At 47.2% G+C, this 20,603-nt stretch overlaps 1 protein-coding gene across 2 annotated transcripts in view; it reads left to right on the top strand.

Moving 5' to 3' along the window:
• Nucleotides 1-16,005, top strand: part of LOC146830587 (E3 ubiquitin-protein ligase TRIM39-like) — a 136,742-nt gene extending 120,737 nt beyond the window's left edge. For both annotated transcript variants that reach the window (XM_085604786.1, XM_085604785.1), the window contains one exon: nucleotides 15,163-16,005. In XM_085604786.1, the coding sequence (XP_085460912.1) occupies nucleotides 15,163-15,674 (512 nt within the window). In that variant the 3' untranslated portion in view covers nucleotides 15,675-16,005. The remainder of the gene's footprint in view (nucleotides 1-15,162) is intronic.
• Nucleotides 16,006-20,603: the final 4,598 nt, after the last annotated feature.

Below are 20,603 nucleotides of genomic sequence, written 5' to 3'. Positions count from 1 at the left end.
GTGGCGGCTCCCGCCGTATTCACTGCTGGACGACGTGTTCCGTGGGGAACTGGCGGACGAAATAGACACGTTCTTTGAGGTCAACACAGGCACAGTCCAGAGTTTCCAAATAGTGTGGGACTCGTTCAAGGCTTATATTCGTGGTGTAGCGATGACCAAGCATTCGGGAGTGCTTAAATCCATCCGGCGGCGGCTCGGGGCCCTGGAGACGCAGATAGCTCAGCTGGAGGTGAATCAGGGGGCTTCGGTGGACCCGGAGGTGGCCACGAGGCTGCAGCACTTGGTCACTGAGTTCAACAATGAAGCGGACCGAGAGGTGCAACATATGGGGAAGTATGCCACAGCCCGCACGTACGGGGAGGGTGAGCGCCCGGGATCCTTACTAGCGGGAATACTGCGTAACTCTAGGCGACCCCTGGTCATTGATGAGCTCGTCACTGCTTCGGGCGATGTGATCACTGAGGAGGAGGGGATCATAGAAGAATTTAGGGCCTATTACGCTGGACTGTATAAATCGCAGTCCTCGCGCATGGAGGATGAGATAGATGACTACCTCAGTTACCTCAAAATGCCGTTTTTGTCCAACTCGCGGCGGGAATTCTTGGCGCTGCCCATACAAAAAGACGAGATCGTGGAGGCCTTGGGAAGTATGCGGGCGGGCACTGCCCCGGGAGCAGATGGGCTGACGGTGGCCTTTTATAAGGCCTTCCAGGACCAGCTTCTCCCGCACCTTATGGCCCTTTTTGACGACATCTGTCTCGAAGGCAGTATGCCTGACACGATGCGAGAGGCCCTGCTTGTTACAATTCTAAAACCCGGGAAGCCTCCCAACCAGTGCGGATCCTATAGGCCACTCTCACTGATCAATGTCGATGCCAAAATATACGCGAAGGTGCTGGCCACGCGTTTGGCGCTTCTGGTGCCGGAGCTCGTGGCACCGGAGCAGGCGGGCTTTGTCCCGTCCAGGAATCTTACGTACAATATCCGCACGGTCCTCGGGGTCATGCAACATGTGCGCCCAGAGAGTAAAGCCATAGCGCTCTTCCTTGATATGGAGAAAGCGTTTGACTTTGTGGAGTGGCCGTTTATGGTGCGGGTGTTGAGGAAGCTTGGGCTGGGAGAGCCTTTCCTGCAGATGATCGGGGCATTGTATTTCAGACCCACTGCCCAGCTTCGCCTCGGAGATCGTGTTACGGAGTCGTTTGCAATCACTAGAGGGACCAGGCAGGGTTGTCCTCTCTCCCCACTTCTTTACGCGCTGGTGGCGGAACCCTTAGCGTGCGCAATAAGAGAATACCACAGATTCGAGGGAATTAACTTTCCCTCTTATAAGATTGGTATTTCTACCTATGCGGATGACACGCTATTGTACATCAGAGACCCGGAGGAGAATCTCGCCTCTATCTTGCGGGAGGTGGTCCGGTTTGGGGCGCTGTCGGGCCTCAAAGTCAACTGGCACAAGTCGCTGGCATTTCCGCTGACCCCGGTAACATTGCCGTTTCCTATGGAGTACCCCTTGCAGTGGAAGACGGACTCAATCCGCTACCTGGGCATCCGGCTGCACAGGGACCCGGAGGTCTTGTTGAGGGAAAACTACGGGGTGGCTTATTCCAAACTTGTGGATGAGGTGGAAGAGTGGAACAGGCTGCCCCTCTCGCTGATGGGCAGGATAGCCATTATGAAAATGATCATCCTACCGCGATTTCTGTTCCTCTTTACCAACATTCCTATAGTGCTGCCCAGGTCTTTCTTTGCACAGCTGACTCAGACCCTGGTCCGACTGGCTTGGGGCGGTGGGCAACCGAGAGTCCAGTGGAAAGTGCTGACGTTGCCATACGAGATGGGGGGACTTGGAGCTCCGGACCTGGAGAGTTATTACAGGGTGGCGCAGGCGTCCCATCTGCATGCGTGGATACACGCTGAACCAGATGTCCCACATGTGCTACTGGAGCGCTTGTTCGCGGATCCGGTACCACTCCCGGCGACGATCTTTCTGCCCGTGGATCGGAGGGCGGGACTGTTGGACTCGCTCGGAACTACCAACCACGCGTGGCACATGCTTATGAAACGGCAGGAATGTGACCTCTTATACTCCCCGCTGATGCGGGTGGAGTGGGCAGTTTGGCTCTCTCCTCTGCGAGAAGCAGGGGTGACGCGAGCGCTGGGTGCTTTGGGTATAGTTAGGATGGCTGACCTGTTCCAAGACGGCGTGGCTAAGACACTGGAGAGTATTGTATCGGCACAGCCGGGGTGCACGTTACTCCAGCGCTTTCAATTCCACAGGGTTCGGGGCGCACTGCTGTCTCTTCTGGGGCCGACTGCTGCGGAGCCGCCCGAGATCCCGGAGCTTACATATGTCATTAAAACTGCAGCGCCGTCCAAGCTGGTCTCGACGCTCAAAAAGATTGGGGATCAACACAGGGAGCCCCAGTGTTCTGCTGCGCGGCGAGCCTGGCAAACGGACCTCGAAATGGACATTTCGGATGAGATGTGGAGATACTGCTGCTCCAGCACTAAAAAGGTCTCTCTGAACGGTCGACACCGATTAATACACTTTAAGTTCTTGCAGCGGGTCTACTACACCCCTGAAAGGCTACATAGATATGGGCTGCGCCCCACGGCGGAATGCGAGCGATGTCATGCTCTAGTGGCTGACTTCTTACACATGGCCTGGCTTTGCCCAGGTGTGGCCCGGTTCTGGACGGCGGTATTCCGCGAGTTGAGCCAGATCTTGGAAAAAGAGATCCCCCCTGATCCGGCTCTAGCGCTGTTGGGCTACTCCAAGCCGCTTCCGCGGGCGCTGAGGCGACTGACGGACGTGGCGTTGCTGATTGCGAGACGAGTCGTGGCGGCCTGCTGGATGAGAGGGCCTCTTCCCACTAAGAAAAGATGGGTTAGGGATATGCTGTACTGTAGCACGTAGGCGGAAACGTATAGCGAACTGTTGCCCCCTAGGAGTCGCCCTAAGAACTTCTGGGCGCTGTATAGCACTTACTTGACAGCTGGAGACTCTGAGGAGGCTGGCCGAGGGGAGGCGCAGCATGGAGCCCCGGAGGTCTGTGGCGGGGTAGTGGAGGGTGGGCCACCGGATTAGAGTTCGATAGAGGTGAGATGGGCTATGACGATAGTGTGGCGTTTGAGAGAGTGACTGGTTGGCGGGAGGAGGGTCGGGGTGCCCCCTGTATGAGGCGTGTGCTACCTTGCGGTATGGTTGCGAAGCGGAAGCTGGAACTGCAGGGCCGGCCAGGCCTGGACGCATGGTGTGTGATGTCCGGCCGGAGTTCGGCGCCCGGGTTAGAGACAGCGTGCATGAGTGGACATGAAACGGGTGAAGACGGTGACACGATGGTGAACGGGGTGGGGGGTGGGATGTTGAGATATGGTACACAAAACTTCAGGTGCTTGAGCGGACCGCCCGCAGGTTGGACGGAAGGGCTGGTTAAACCACTGTGCAGGCTGGGGGGGCATCCGTATTCCATGTGTTGGTAGTGCTGCAGCACGGGCTGTATTATGTAGAACTGCAATGCCGCCGGCCCTCAGGGATGTCGGCTAAATGGCTGTGTGAGAACTACAGGACTGTCACAGACGTGTTTTCTGCAGTAACCCTATGTATAAGGAGTATACGGCAGTCTGCTATGCCTATTTACTATATCTCAATAAAGGTTTTTGAAAAAAAAAAAAAAAAAGGTATACCGGCGGGGGGCAGTTATCATTTCTTCCAGTCTCATCCGCCGGGCAGGTATGTTAAGATGCTTCCAGAATAGTATTATCACAGTTTGCCAGCCAAGGGCTCGCACTTTTAGCCAGGAGATTCTCATTTTCCTCCTCTTGTATACCGGGTATTGCGGTATGTGTAGGGCTGTTCACAAAGTTACACACTTCCCCATTACCATCACCATTTCCTTGATTTTGGTGTCTTTCCTGCCCAGCCTTCTCCTTTTCGCTCATGTCTAGGGGTAGAAACATGCTCGAGATGGAAGGTTGCGACCTCCCTACCTCTCCAGACGCCTGTAAGCATCGGGGAATTGTCTTTACGTGAGGCTCTCTTTCCTTTTTCTGCTATTCCTGTTTGTCCCCCTTACCAGCACGAGGGTCTCCCTTCCTGCCCTCCAATTTGGCATCTGTTCCTTTACGGCGTGATTGTATGGAGGTGGTAGCAGGAGCCGCCATCCGTGGTTTCCCTTTTCTGCGAGCAGCCATCACCGCTAACTCTGCGGTCTGCGTTCCAGCCTGTGGAGCGTTGCTATATCCAGGCTGTCAGCAGCATTCGCGTTAGAGCCTCCCAGCGGCCAAAGCAGGAGCCCGGTCTTTCCCAGGCTCGAACGTGTCCAGAGCCCGCCTCGTTGTTCTGCCAGATAGAGATCTCCGGTTAGAAAATAGCCCCAGCCCATAATCCGGTTTCACGGCACAGAGAAATATCCAGCGGGACAGGAGAGAGGTGAGTGGTGGTCTCACTCAGACGCCATCTTGCCTCCTTCGTTCCAATAAAACTTCGGCAGTCCTATCCCGCGTTGCGCTGTCCGCACAGGAAGCAGCCCTTACTTTATACCTTCTAGTATAAACTGAGAAGACCGTCAATGCACAACTAATGAGATTCATCAGAGAATACTCCATCTTCGACCCCTACCAATCTGGATTCCGCAGCAACCACAGCACCGAGACCGCTCTACTCGCTGCCACAGACGACATCCACACCCTCCTCTGTAGTATCTACAATGCCAGCCAGCCCACCATCTCTTCCTGGACCCCAGTCTCCACTGAAGACACCACTTCAACCATGAAAGGCATCCATTCAGGGGCCCCTACGGACCCCTGCCCGCCACACATCTACCACAGAGACACCACCACCATCTCTCCAGAACTACAATGCACCATCAACGCCACCTTCAAGACCGGCATCTGCCCCAATGACTGGAAATGCGCAGAAGTCAGACCCTTGCTCAAGAAGCCCTCCGCAAACCCACGCACCTCAAGAACTACCGACCCATCTCCCTCCTCCCTTTCGCGGCCAAAGTCACGAGAAGACCGTCAATGCACAACTAACGAGATTCATAGGAGAAAACTCCATCCTCGACCCCTCCCAATCCGGATTCCACAGCACCGAGACTGCTCTACTCACCGCCACAGACGACATCCGCACCCTCCTCGACCAAGGACGCTCCGCAGCCCTGATCCTACTCGACATCTCAGCAGCGTTCGACACCGTCTCACACCGCACATTCACCGCCAGACTTCACGACACCAGCATACAAGGAACCGCCCTCGACTGGATCAGCTCGTTCCTCACCAGCAGAACCCAAAGAATCAGACTGCCACCCTTCCTCTCCGAACCCACGAAAATCAACTGCGGAGTACCCCAAGGATCATCGCTCAGCCCCACGCTTTTCAACATCTACATGGCCCCCCTCACCGCCATCGTCAGACAGCACGGACTCAGAATAGTATCCTACCCCAACGACACCCAGATCATCTTCTCCCTCACCAATAACTCCTTCACCACCAGACTCAACTTCCAGGAAGGAATGAAGGATGTCGCATCCTGGATTAGCAGCAGCTGCCTAAAGCTCAACTCTGAGAAGACAGAGGTCCTTGTCCTCGGACCCTCCCCCTCTGCATGGGACACCACCTGGTGGCCCACCCCCCCTCGGCAGCCCTCCCACCCTCACGGACCATGCCCAAAATTTCGGCATCGTACTTGACTCCTCCCTCTCCATGAACCGTCTGGTCAACGCTGTCACCTCCAGCTGCTTCAACCCCCTTCGCATCCTCCGTAAAAACCTTCAATTGGATCCCCCCCCGAATCAAGAAAAGCCGTCACCCATGCACTCATAACCAGCAGACTGGACTACGGAAACACCCTCTGCGCCGGGATCAACAAGTCTCTGCTCCGCAAGCTCTAGACCATACAGAACACCGCAGCCAGACTCGTGCTCGGCATCCCTCGACATGAACACATCACCTAACACCTGCGGAACCTCCACTGGCTCCCCGTTGAGAAGAGAGCTACTTTCAAGATACTCACCCAGGCCTACAAATGCCTCCACAACATCGGACCCCAATACCTCAACAAGAGAATCTCCTTCCACGTACCCAAGAGAAACCTCCGATCTGCTCACCTCACCCTTGCCGAAACCCCACGCATCCGCAGAGCCAGAACAAGTGGAAGAGCATTCTCCTACATCATGGCCAAGACCTGGAACGAGCTCCCGATCGACATCAGATGCGCCCCCAACCTGAACAGCTTCAAGGAAGGCACTTAAGACCGGGCTCTTCGACTGAACGGAGCTGCTCACCTCCATCCGCACCTTGAGACCCTCAGCTCACTTACAGTTCCCCTGATTGATTGATTGACCAGTACAGTATGCCTTGAAGTGACTCTGTCACTCTGTGCAATCTATTGCAGTGTACTGACTAGTAAAGTATACCTTTTAGTAGCTCTGTTACTCTGTACTATCTAATGCAGTTTGCTGACTACTACAGTATACCTTCTAGTAACTCTCTTGCTCTGTACCATCTAATATAGAGTACTGACTAGTGCAGTATGCCTTGTAGAAACTCTGTCACACTGTGCCATCTAATGCAGTGTACTGACTAGTATAGTATACCTTCTAGTAGTTCTGTTACTCTGCACTATCCGATGCAGTGTACTGATTAGTGCTTTATACCTTGGAGTTGCTTGGTTACTCTGTGTCATCTAATGCAGGGTACTGACTAGTACGGTTTACCTTCCAGTAGCTCTGGTAATCTGTACCATCTAATGTAGAGTATTGACTTGTACAGTATGCTTTGGACTAACTCTGTTACTCTGTACTATGTTTTGCAGTGTACTGAGTAGTACAGAATGCCGTGGAGTAGCTCTTTCACTCTGTTACATCTACTGCAGTTTTCTGACTAGTACAGTACGCCTTGGAGTGGTTCTCTTTCTCTGTAACATTTAATTCAGTGTACTGACTTGGTACATTACAACTTCTGGTCGTTCTGCACCAGCTAACGTAGTGTGCGGACTACTACAGTATACCTTCTATTATCTCTCAAACTCTGTATTTTTCAATGCTGTATACTGACTAGTACTGTATATCTTCTACTAGTGCTCTTACTATGACAACTAATGCAGTGTACTGACTAGCACTTCGCACTTCTAGTAGCTCTGTTACTCTCTACCTCCTAGTGCAGTGTACTGACCAGTACAGTGTGGCTTGGAGGGTCTCTGTTACTCTGTAACATCTAATACAGTGCACTGACTAGTACAGTACACCTTCTGGTAGTTATCTTACTCTGTTCCATCTAATGCAGTGTACTAACTAGTACTGTATACCTTAGAGTATCTCTGTCACTCTATGCCATCTAATACAGTGTACTGAAAAGTACTCCATATTTTCGAGTAGTTCTCTTGCTCTGTACTATCTTATATATAGTACTGACCAGTACAGTATGCCTTGGAGTAACTCTGTACTATGTAATGCAGTATACTGACAAGTACCGTATACCTGGGAGTAGCTCTGTCACCTGGTACCATCTAGAGTGTTCTACTGACTAGTGCAGTATGGCTTGGAGTGGCTCTGTCACTCTGTAATATCCAATACTGACTAGTACAGTACACCTTCTGGTAGCCCTGTTACTGTACCATTGAATTCAGTGTACTGACTAGTACAGTATACCTTCTAATAGCTCTCTTACACCACCATCCAGTGCAGTGCACTGCCTCGTACTGTTTACCTTCGAGTTGCTCTCTTACTCTGTACCATCTAATATAGAGTACAGACTATTACAGAATGCCTTGGAGTAGCTCTGTCACTGTGACATCTAATGCAGTGTATTGACCAGTATAGTATACCTTCTGGTAGCTCTCTTACTCCAATGAATACAATACGTTAAGACTATGCTTGGAAAATTAGGGCGACCGGAACTCTTTGCTACTCCGGAAAAGATAGTAAAAGAGGATGTGGCGTGGGTTAAAGCTCAATTCTTAAATATGCTGTCTGCAGAGAGAGAGGCATTTGAGAATGTGAAACCCACGGTGAGAGCCCATTTGCTGTTAGAACCGTATTTATTAATTGTTACGAAACCTTTCCATTGATTTCTTCTAATTAGGTTCCGTTTTAATCTTATTCATTGTCTTTTAGCAGATGTACAGGGCTGGAGCAGGGTAAAAGATCTAGGTCCTCTGTACATGTGATAATTTCTCTTTGCAGGACACCATGCACTTTACAATGTTTTGGGAGCATTTTAGCCCCATGAGGAGAAGGTTTTTAAGACCCATTTTAAAGGGGAAGGGATTTGTGCAAGTCAGACCAGCCCTACTATTTCTGCAGTTGTTAAATAACCCATGGGAGATTTTTAATGTTGCGAATTTTTGGGCGGCGGCAGTCAGACATAGGAAGAAAGGGTGTGTTAGACTTGGCATCTTTTGGCGTGTTTCCCCTGACGTTTTGCTTTCTGACCTCCCGTTTTTGACTCTGTTTTTGCTGGTGTAATGATTCTGCGCACTTTCCTCACTGCTGTCCAGTGGGAAAGTGCAAGTGCTCCTGTATAAAATGTGTATGGATTGGTGTTTCCATGATTGGCCTGTTTGATCCATGTGTCAGTCCCTAGTAAAGTGCAACGCGAGTGCCAGGGCCTATAGATCAAACGCTGTTGGTGGGCTGCTGCACTGGATTGTGCCACCCACGCAAACAGCCCGTAAAGTGTAAACTCGGGCCTGCCTTTGCAGAGCCTGTGCGCAGCCTGGGGCTGCCATGTCGACTTGCCAAGTGAACACACTTGCAAGTCCCTAAACCTTCCCTTTGCTACATGTGAGTCGCCCCTCCGGTAGGCCCAAGGTAGCCCCATGGGCAGGGTGCATTGTATCTGTAAGGTAGGACATGCCCTGGTGTGTGTGGCATGTCCTGATAGTGAATTACAGCCTACTCCGTTTTTCACTATTGCAAGGCTACCTGTTCTCCATAGGCCAGAATGGGCAGTTTTGATCATTACATCCTATGATCCTAACTGACCCAGGGAACATGGTAGAAATTCAAGTTTAGTATGCCTGAACTCAGAATGATAAAATGCATCTTTTAGTGAAGTTGGGACATGAATAGGGCTAGGCCTTCCCTCCACAATGCTGGCTCCACCCCCTGTGGTGCGTCTGATGTCCCTGGCCTACTCTGTGAAACGAAGGAAGGAGACTTGTCAACAAAGTGCTCCAAGACTGACCAGAACTGGTTTGGACCAGGCAAAGGCCCCTCTGCCTTCAGAGGACAATGGATTTGTTGGTATAAATATTGGGGAATCAAGGAACCTGCCAAGAAGAAGAGCTGGAAGAGCTGCCAGGAGGAGTACTGCTACCAACTCGTACGAACTATGTTTTTCAACGTATTTTGCAGCTTAAAGACATTTTGAGAAGTAACTATTTCTGAAGTACTGTATTGTGGATATTTATCGTATTTGGTCTTGTTTATATAAAAATACTGGATATTTTTCTAAAACTGGTGTGGTGTCCGTTTGTAGTGCTTACATTGTATTACTGTTGGTTTTGTGCAAATGCTTTACACACTGCCTCTAAGATAAGCCTGATTCCTCGTGCCAAGCTACCAAGGGGGTGAGCAGGGGTGTAACTCCCTTGTCCTGACTAGAGTGGTGGTTTCGGCCTGGCTTTGGTGCAAACCTTAGCCAACCAGAAATCCCATTTCTAACAGGGTGTTATATATAATTTCATAGTTTAAACAGAGATATCCCAGCACTCCAAGTCACAGTTGTTGTTCATATTGGTTATTGGCCACAAAAACAGAGAACAAAATATTATCAATAATGCACTGGCTACAGAACAGATTAAGGTCCTCACAGTGATATATAATAAAGAAAAATGTAATTGAGAATAATTTTCTTCACAACGAAAGGGTCTTTCGTTGTGAAGAAAATACGGGAGTCACACTTCGGCTACTTCCAACTATACTACGCGGGCCTATTATAGCCGGTCTTCCAACTTCACTTATCATGGCGGAGCCAGTAATCACACTAATGACTACCATCTAGAAGACTATACGAATACCGTCACAACGACCTATTACCAGAGACATTATAGCCGAGTACCCTGGGTTATTTACAATTTGAAACACGGTCAACCTCTGCCTAATTATTAGAACAATTGCTGGAGACTTGCTTTTCCGCAACGTAAGCTGTACTTATATTAGGACCATCTCTCGTGGTTTAAACAGCATTCTTCTACAATTACACAGAACTTTTTGAATTCTTGAGCGCGGTTTTGAAAAATAAATAATCGAAACCTCATTGGCATAAGCTCCAAGGCACGACTGATATTTAAATCGTCATAAGACTTAAAGAAAAGCCCTGAGGAAGTCACTATACGTGACGAAACACGTGTCGGCTGTCATCCATTTGGATCAAGACTTGGAGACTATGAGTCTCTACTCCACAAACTGTTGACTAGAACCAAATGTATTAGGGAACTCTGATTTGTGCTTATAATTGCGACTTTCCTTTTCATGAAAAATTCTCAATTAAAATTTTCTTTATTATATATCACTGTGAGGACCTTAATCTGTTCTGTAGCCAGTGCATTATTGATGATATTTTGTTCTCTGTTTTTGTGGCCAATAACCAATACGAACAACAACTGTGACTTTGGAGTGCTGGGATATCTCTGATTAAACTTTGTTCATCACGGGGATTGCCCTGCATGATCTGTGTATTCTAGCACCTAGGTAGTAGGGTGCTTTCTTATCCCGAGTGGCACCACAAACTGTTCTTGCTATTTAAATTATTATTTTTCTGACAAATATTATTGTACACCCAATCTGATTATATCAATCGTCTTTGATGTGCGCCTTCTTAAACATTACTACCGTGTAAATCTATTGTATATATAATTTCATATATAGATATAATTGCTTTTATCGCATGATTAATGATCTAGAAGTGATTTGTTTTTATCTGTATCATTTTATTGTTTGTATGTGGTATATTTTAATGAATTTAATATGTATTAATATGTTTTTATTCAGCTTTTTATGAAAATTGTTCACTGTGGTATACTTTTATGGCTTTGGTTAGCCGAATAAAGTGGTTTGATTGATTGAGCTCTCTTACTCTTTACCATCCAATGTAATGTACTGACTAGTACAGTATACCTTCCAAAAGTGTTGTCACTCTGTACCATCCAATGTAGTGTACTGACTAGTACAGTATACCTTCCAAAAGTGTTGTCACTCTGTATCATCTAATGCAGTGTACTGACTTGTACTGTATACCTTGGAGTAGCTCTGTTACTCTGTGCCATCTAATACAGTATACTGACTAGTACAGTATACGTTACAGTAGCTCTGTCACTCTGTACCATCTAATGCAATATATTGAGTAGTACTGTGTACCTTCTAGTAGCTCTCCTGCTCTGCACCATCCAGTGCAGTGTACTGAATAGTACTAGTACAGTATACCTTGGAGTAGCTCTGTCACTCTGTACCATGCAGTGTTGTGTACTGCCTAGCAGTGTATACCTTGGAGTAGCTCTGTTGCTCTCTGTCATATAACACAGTGTACTGACTAGTACAGTATACCTTGGAGTAACTCTATCACTCTGTAGCATCTAATGGAGTGTACTGACTAGTACTGAACACTGCTAGTACCTCTGTCACTCTGTGACAGGTAATGCAGTGTACTGACTAGTACTGAATACCTTCTTGTAGCATTCTCACTCTGTACCATCTATTGCAGTGTATTGACTAGTCCAGTACACTTCAGTAGTACTGACAAGTAATGTATGCCTTGGAGTAGCTCAGCCACTCTGTGCCATCTGATGCAGTGTACTGACTGGTACAGTATACCATCTAGTAGCTCTGTCACTCAGTACTATGTAATACAGTGTACTGACTACTACTGCATACCTTCTAGTAGCTCTCCTACTCTACACCATCCAATGCAGTGTCCTGGCGCTAGTACGATATTCCTTGGGGTAGCTCTGTCACTCTGTACCATCTAATGGGGTGTACTGACTAGTACAATAGACCTTCTAGTAGCTCTGGCACTCAGAGCCATATATTGCAGTGTACTGACTAGTACTGTATACCTTCTAGTTGCTCTGTCACTTTGTGCCTTCTAATGTAGTGTAAAGAATAGTACAGTACACTTCAGTACCTCTATTACTCTCTGCCATCTAATGCAGTGTACGGACTAATACTGTATACCTTCTAGTAGCTCTCCTACCCTGCACCATCCAAGGCAGAGTAGTGCCTAGTACTGTATACATTGGAGTAGCTCTGTTACTCTCTATCATATAACACAGTGTACTGACTAGTACAGTATACCTTGGAGTAACACTGTACCATCTAATGTAGTGTACTGACTAGTACAATTTTTCTTGGAATAGGTCTGTGACTCTGGACGATCTGATGCAGTGTACTGACTAGCACTGTATGATTTCTTGCAGCTCTCACTCTGTCCAATCTAATCCAGGGTACTGACTAGTGCTACTTTCCTTGTAGCAACTCTTACTCTGTACTATCTAATGCATTGTATTGAGTAGTACTGTATACCTTGGAGTAGCTCTGTCCCTCTGTGCCATCCAATGCATTGTACTGACTAGTACTGTACACTTCTAGTACCTCTGTCACTCTGTGACATCTAATGCAGTGTACTGACATGTACTGTTTTCCTTGTAGTTGCTCTTTCACACTGTACTATCTAATGCACTGTACTGAGTAGTACTGTATACCTTGGAGTAGCTATGTTACTCTGTGCCATCTAATGCAGTGTACTGACTAGTACTGTACACCTTCTAGTAGCTCTCCTACTCTGTACTATCTAATTTAGAGTACTGACTAGTACAGAATACCTTGGGGTAGCCATCTTACTATGTACCACTGAATGCAGTCCATTGACTAGTACAGTATTCCTTCTAGTAGCTGTGGTACTCTGTTCTATCTAATACAGTGTACTGACTAGTACTGTATACCTTCTAGTACCTCTTTTGTACTAACTACTACAGTATTACTTCTAGCAGCTGTCTCACTCTGTAGAATCTAATCCAGGGTACTGACTAGTACAGTACACTTCTAGTACCTCTCTTACTCTGTGCCATCTCATGCAGTGTACTGACTAGTGCTGTATGACTTCTAGCAGCTCTCTCACTCCATACAATCTAATCCAGGGTACTGACTAGTACTACTTTCCTTGTAGCAACTCTTACTCTGTACTATCTAATGCACTGTACTGAGTAGTACAGTAAACCTTGGAGTAGCTCTATCGCTCAGTACCATCTAATCAAGTTACTGATACGCTCTGCTATTGTGGTGTGCGTCATGTATGGTAGAGCTATGTAGTATGGTGCGTGGTGCAGTGTAGTGTGCAGCAGAATGTCCACTATGTAGCGCAGTGTGCTGTTCGGTGTAGTGTGTGCTCTGGATGAATGCACACTTTATTGTAGTGAGCAGTCGAGTGGCGCGCGCTTTAGTGCAGTGAGCAGTCTAGTGGCGTGCGCTTTAGTGTAGTGAGCGGTCTAGTGCCGCGCGCTTTAGTGTAGTGGTCAGTCTAGTGCTGTGTGCTTTAGTGTAGTGAGCAGTCTAGTGGCACTTGCTTTAGTGTAGTGAGCAGTCTAGTGCTGCTCGCTTTAGTGTAGTGAGCAGTCTAGTGCTGTGTGCTTTAGTGTAGTGAGCAGTCTAGTGCCGCACGCTTTAGTGTAGTGAGCAGTCTTGTGCCGCTTGCTTTAGTGTAGTGAGCAGTCTAGTGCCGCACGCTTTAGTGTAGTGATCAGTCTAGTGATGTGTGCTTTAGTGTAGTGAGCAGTCTAGTGCCACACGCTTTAGTGTAGTGATCAGTCTAGTGCTGTGTGCTTTAGTGTAGTGATCACTCTAGTGCTGTGTGCTTTAGTGTAGTGATCAGTCTAGTGATGTGTGCTTTAGTGTAGTGAGCAGTCTAGTGCCACGCGCTTTAGTGTAGTGGTCAGTCTAGTGCTGTGTGCTTTAGTGTAGTGAGCAGTCTAGTGCCACTTGCTTTAGTGTAGTGAGCAGTCTAGTGCTGCTCGCTTTAGTGTAGTGAGAAGTCTAGTGCTGTGTGCTTTAGTGTAGTGAGCAGTCTAGTGCCGCTTGCTTTAGTGTAGTGAGCAGTCTAGTGCCGACGCTTTAGTGTAGTGATCAGTCTAGTGATGTGTGCTTTAGTGTAGTGAGCAGTCTAGTGCCACACGCTTTAGTGTAGTGATCAGTCTAGTGCTGTGTGCTTTAGTGTAGTGATCACTCTAGTGCTGTGTGCTTTAGTGTAGTGATCAGTCTAGTGATGTGTGCTTTAGTGTAGTGAGCAGTCTAGTGCCACGCGCTTTAGTGTAGTGAGCAGTCTAGTGCTGCTCGCTTTAGTGTAGTGATCAGTCTAGTGCTGTGTGCTTTAGTGTAGTGATCAGTCTAGTGATGTGTGCTTTAGTGTAGTGAGCAGTCTAGTGCCGCGTGCTTTAGTGTAGTGAGCAGTCTAGTGCTGCTCGCTTTAGTGTAGTGAGCAGTCTAGTGCTGTGTGCTTTAGTGTAGTGAGCAGTCTTGTGCCGCTTGCTTTAGTGTAGTGAGCAGTCTAGTGCTGCTCGCTTTAGTGTAGTGAGCAGTCTAGTGCCGCACGCTTTAGTGTAGTGAGCAGTCTAGTGCTGCTCGCTTTAGTGTAGTTATCAGTCTAGTGATGTGTGCTTTAGTGTAGTGAGCAGTCTAGTGCCGCGCGCTTTAGTGTAGTGAGCAGTCTAGTGCTGCTCGCTTTAGTGTAGTGATCAGTCTAGTGCTGTGTGCTTTAGTGTAGTGATCAGCCTAGTGCCGCTCGCTTTAGTGTAGTGAGCAGTCTAGTGCTGCTCGCTTTAGTGTAGTGAGCAGTCTAGTGCTGTGTGCTTTAGTGTAGTGAGCAGTCTTGTGCCGCTTGCTTTAGTGTAGTGAGAAGTCTAGTGCTGCTCGCTTTAGTGTAGTGAGCAGTCTAGTGCCGCGCGCTTTAGTGTAGTGAGCAGTCTAGTGCTGCTCGCTTTAGTGTAGTGATCAGTCTAGTGCTGTGTGCTTTAGTGTAGTGATCAGCCTAGTGCCGCTCGCTTTAGTGTAGTGAGCAGTCTAGTGCCGCGCTCTCTAGCGCCACATGCTCCTTCCAGGTGTGGTGTAATTACAGCCTTTCTTTGTGTCATTAAATCTCTAATTGTGAATCTCTTCTCTGCAGTGATGGTGACTCTGGATCCTGGCACGGCTCATCCTCGGCTCCTCCTGTCTGAGGGGGGGCGACGTGTGAGAGACAAGGGCAGAACACAGCCCCCGCCGGACACCCCCAAGAGATTCACCTACTACCCCTGTGTGGTGGGGAGCGAGGGGTTCACCTCCGGCAGACATTACTGGGAGGTGCAGCCGCTGCAGGAGGGGGGAGGGTGGAATGTGGGGGTCGCAGCAGAGTCTGTGAACAGGAAGGGAAGGATCACATGGTCACCTGAGGGGGGAGTCTGGGCTGTGGAGGGGTGTAAGGGTCAGTACAAGGCTCTCACCTCCCCTGAGACCCCTCTGTCCCCTCGTGAGAAGCCCCTGAAGCTGGGGGTGTATCTGGACTACGAGGGGGGGCGGCTGTCCCTGTACAATGCTGACTCCATGGAGCTTCTGTTCTCCTTCCCGCGGGCGCCCTTCACAGAGCGGCTCTTCCCGTTCTTCTATCTCTGGAGAGGAGCGGAGCTGAGGCTGGTGTGAGCCCCCCCCCCAACTGACATCCACGGTTCAAACACCAACATTCCAAAGAATCTTCAAACACCAACATTCCAAAGAATCTTCAAACACCAACATTCCAAAGAATCTTCAAACACCAACATTCCAAAGGACCTTCTTCACAATGACCCTCTCGCCTGTTTCCATGACAACCAGAAGCCTCACGTGAAACTATGTATCTCTTTTCCTTGTACATTTTTAACACGAGGGCAGACAATGTTTGCCGTGTGAATCATGCACCTAATATCATGTAACATATGATAAAGTCTGTGCAGAATTAAACAAGCTTTGGCATAGCCAACAGGTCTCGCCTTTAGGAGCTTGTAAGTGTTTAAGTATGTTGCAGAGCAGTGTGGCTGCTGTGCTCCGTACTGCAAGCTTGGTGTCTAGTGCAGCGACGTGGGGCAGTGGCATGGTTTAGGGTGTTGTAATAAGGTGTGTGTTGGTGGGACGCATGTGGGTAGTGTGCTGGTGTGCATGTGACTGGCATATGCTTCTTTACAACAAAAATGAAACGTCACCAATTGTAATTACATTAATAATGCTTGTCTGCAAACTATTGAAAGGGCAATAAGGGTAAATGTAATATGCATGGCTCCATGGACCAATCTAACAAGTTACCTTTACATTTTTATTGTCCTATGACAACGTTTGAACACACAGGGACATATTCTTTGCCGCAGGCATCTTAATCCTCGACACTACTTTAGCATCACTGGAAACAGCCACTAGATAAAACTTCCATCTCTCTCCAGCAGGAACATGAATCACCAAAGTTACCATTACATTTTTATTTTCGCCTGAAAACGTCTGATCACACAAGGACATTTTCTTTGCAGCAGGCATCCTTTTTTTTTTATTTGTTTTTTTTTTTCATAAAAAGCACAGTAATTAATCATATATTTCATTTTACACTGGGTACATGAGAAGAAAAAGAAACCAAAAGGGAATTTAAAAAAAAAAAATAATAATAATAAAAGACTGAAACATAATACAGCATAGATTTAGAGGTACATTACAAAAAAGAGTAAAGCTAAATGCTTCCTTTTTCTTTAGACTATAAATCACAAAACTAATTAGCTCGTACAGTACTACCTTGTAGCTCTTTCTTCCAATTCTGTACAGGACCCCAAATACGTTCCCCTAATATCCTCCCCTTCTTCCCTTTACGATCATAAATTCCTCTTTCGAGGTTGAAGATTGAAAGAAGCCTGGAAATCCATTGCTGAAAGGTTGGTGGGTTAGGATCTAACCACGCCGTGCAGATACAGATTCGTAAGACCGCCATAGATAGAAATATAAAATATTCTGAGGTCCTTAATGCTGCATCTTCTTCCCCAATTCCCAACAGGATTATTGCTGAGTTAAGATGTAGCTTAATTTTTAGAGAATGGATAGAAAAATTCTCAATTTCTCCTTTTAAATTCATCAGATTAGGACAGGTTGACATCATATGGATCAAATCTGCCTCATTACACTCGCATCTAGGGCACGTAATTCCCTCCAGCCCGCCCCATTGGGCGATTTTTGCAGGAGTATAATATAATGAAAAAATAGTTTTATAGTGTTGGGCCTGTAATCCTGCTAAACAAAGAACAGTTTGTCCCAGTTCTAGCGACCGCTCAAAAACCTCCTGTTTTATACCAAGTTTATCTCCCCATTTTTTACCATGTTTTTCAATATCATCAGCCTTTAATAAAGCCAGATCAGAATATATTTTCTTAATAGTACATTCTTGACCCTTTTTTAGTGTATCCATAATTTTTATTGGGGAGAACCCAATCACCCCACCTGTCTTCTCCTTTAAAAAACTACGGATCTGTAGATATTTAAAGAAGTGTATTTTATCCACCCCATATGAAGCCTGGATTTCCGCAAAAGAAAAGATTCCCCTTACCCCCATAATGTCTCCAACCTTTTGGATTCCCAGTTGCCCCCAATCTGCCATAACTCTATCGGAAAAAGTTTCCGGAAAATTGTGGTTCTTATATAACTGTGTATAGTAATGTATCCTACCAATACCTATTTTCTTCCCTAATGCCCTCCAAATTTTATAAGCTGCCAAGATTGTCTTGAATCTAGTCCGCTTAAAGTAGCTAGGTTCTTTAAATTGTAGAAAACAATTAGTTGCTTCTTCTCCTAACAATAGTTTGTATATCTCTGGAAGACCGTTTGATAATTCCTTATCCTGAGCACCAACTAGAATCCCCATATAAGGAAAGTGTGAAGAATGTAGAAGAATGAAGGAGCAGCGTAACTATTAAGGGCAGGTTCCCACTCAGCCCATCGGACGCCGATAAATTCTATTCGGTAAGCGAGGACTCAGACAATTTTTCTAGCAGTGGAGAAAAATCATCAGGAGAGTCAGATTCAGCGGCTTCTTCTGCCTCCCAGGGGGCGGCAGCACGCAGATGCATGACCCTGAAGCGGAGGTCAAAACAACTGCTGAATGCAAGATTAGAAGCGACTGCAGTCAAGGAGCTAAACTGGGACTACTCAGCTACTAGCTAAGTGTATGGGGATACACCAGTGGCACCAGAAGCTCTTGGAGAAGCTGCCCCTCCGGCATCACTTGATCTGCTATACTCCGCCCATAAGCAGATGCAAGGGGAGGCCAGGCAGGAGAGCCGCAGGGCACGTCAGGCGACCAAAAAACTTCAAATATCATTTCAAAAGGTAAATAAGCTGTATACGGATATGGTTGAAAGGGTGGACCAGGTCGAGTTAAGAACTGAGAGACTGGAGGAAGAAGTAGAGAAGATTCAGATATCCAAGAAGGAACAGGAGAAGCGGACGGAAGATTTTATGTTGAAAATTGAGGACTTTGAGAACCGGCAGAGACGGAATAATGTTAGACTCCTGGGCCTTGAGGAAAATATTGAGGGTGGTGATATCCTGGCCTTTGTGGTATCCCTACTGAAGGGTGCCTTTCCGGATCTCTCTCATTGGGACTGGTCCACTGAGGTGCAGAGGGCACATCGGTATCCTCTTACAGCTAGAAAGGGCCGGAATTCAGGTCAGACGATGCACCCTAGAGTAATCCTTGTCTATATTGGAAATTTTCTATTAAGGCAAGCCATATTAGATATGGCAAAACCTCATACTAAACGGTCCTTTAACGGACATACCTTTTTTGCTAGGCCTGATTTCTGCCATAGTACAGTAGAGAGAAGGTGGAGAATGCGGCAGATGATTGCTCCCTTTCAGGAGAGGGGTTGCGAGGCATACTTGTTGTACCCAGCTAGGCTCAAAGTCGTGCTGAATGGTCGGGTCCGAATGTTTACGTCAGAGATCAAAGCACAAGAATATCTAGAAGAATTGAAATCCACTAAGTGAAGGCCAAGGAGTGGAGTTAAAAAAAAAAAGGATGGGGGGTAAATAACAAGGATCAAAAGAGCCAAAGCTTAGCCTCGAGGCAGTACCTGGTGGGGGGGAACCCAGGGGGGAGAAGTAGCAGCGCTGACCAGAGTTGATCAGTTAAGCTACCACATATAGGTCATGCCAGACCTATTTGCCTGTGATGGGATTGGGGGGGTAGGGGAGGGGGTGGGGGTAGGGGTGTTGGTGGGGGTTGGTCTGAACGAGGCCTGGGGAGTAGGAGTGGGAGGGGGGAGGGGACGTAAGAACGTAAGAACACAGCACAGCACGGAGCACTCTGGGTGGTACTAGGGAGATGTCGGATTTTTGGAGTAACAAGCCTACGGTATAACATTAAGCTTTAGTTAAATCATTAAAATGAGTATCAGAGTGGCAACTATTAATGTGTGTGGTCTCAATGATCAACAAAAGAGGTTTAGAGTAGCTGCGTATCTTAGGACACTTCGCCTAGATATTTTGTGCTTGCAAGAGACTCACATTGAGGAAATAAGAGGGTACCTTTTGGAACAGCTGGGATTTAAGTTACTTACAGCCACTAAACAAGGGGTAAGGACAAGGGGTGTAGCCGTTCTAGCTAGTCGCCAAAAACTAACGATTAAAAAAAAGGCTGCTGATAAATGGGGACGCTGGGCCTTGGTAGAATGTATGCTCCAGGAGGAAACATTTACTATCTGTACTGTATACGGGTCAACAGCTGACGACCCAGAACTTTTGGAATTTTTAGTAGAATTAGCTTTGTGGCCTACCCCAGTGATAATGTGTGGGGATTTTAACATTGATGGTATTGGTAGTTCTTGGGGGAGCACTGAAGGGGCTTACAGTGGCCGCAAAAAAAAAGTTTACTGCGCCCTTACCAATCTTTTGCGAAATAATGCTTTGGTAGATGTATGGGGGCGACTCAGACCCAATGATACGGGTAGCACTTTTTTTTCTGTACCTCACAAATCAATTTTCAGATTAGATTACTTTTTTGTTTGAAGCACAATATTAGCTAGGTGTAGTATAGAAAAACACCCCCGGGCCGTTTCCGACCACAACCCTTTAGTACTTACTATTACTCTGACGGGGAGCTCTCAGCCGAAACGAGAATGGACATTTGAAAGAGGGCTCCTGGTGGATCCGGAATATCTAACTCATATGAATCAATGGATACCGCTTTTTTGGAGGGTTAATCGTGGTAGTACAGGGGCAGGAATGGTCTGGGACGCCTTTAAGGCTAGAGTGAGAGGCGAAACTCTAAGTTATAGTCTGCTACGCCAAAAAAAGGAAGCAGCACTTTTGGATAAACTCTTTAAAGCATTAGCATTGGCAGAAGAAGAATTGCTGACCGCAATTGCTACTTGCAACTCACTGGAGAGTATTATGCTTAGAATTGCAGCCATACGATCAGAGTTAGGGGATACCTCAACAACAAAGATAGCTGCGCGATACTTAGCAAAAAGACAAATATGTCATGAATATAGTGAAAAGGTGGGGCAAATATTAGCTGCTAGAACAAGGCAAATGAGTGCTATTGGAGAAATTTCTGAGATCAAC

Source organism: Triturus cristatus, chromosome 5_1, assembly GCF_964204655.1.
Source record: "Triturus cristatus chromosome 5_1, aTriCri1.1, whole genome shotgun sequence".
In the NCBI taxonomy this organism is placed as follows: domain Eukaryota; kingdom Metazoa; phylum Chordata; class Amphibia; order Caudata; family Salamandridae; genus Triturus; species Triturus cristatus.
Note: the sequence above shows the minus strand (reverse complement) of the source record. Positions and strands in the feature narration are given on the sequence as shown.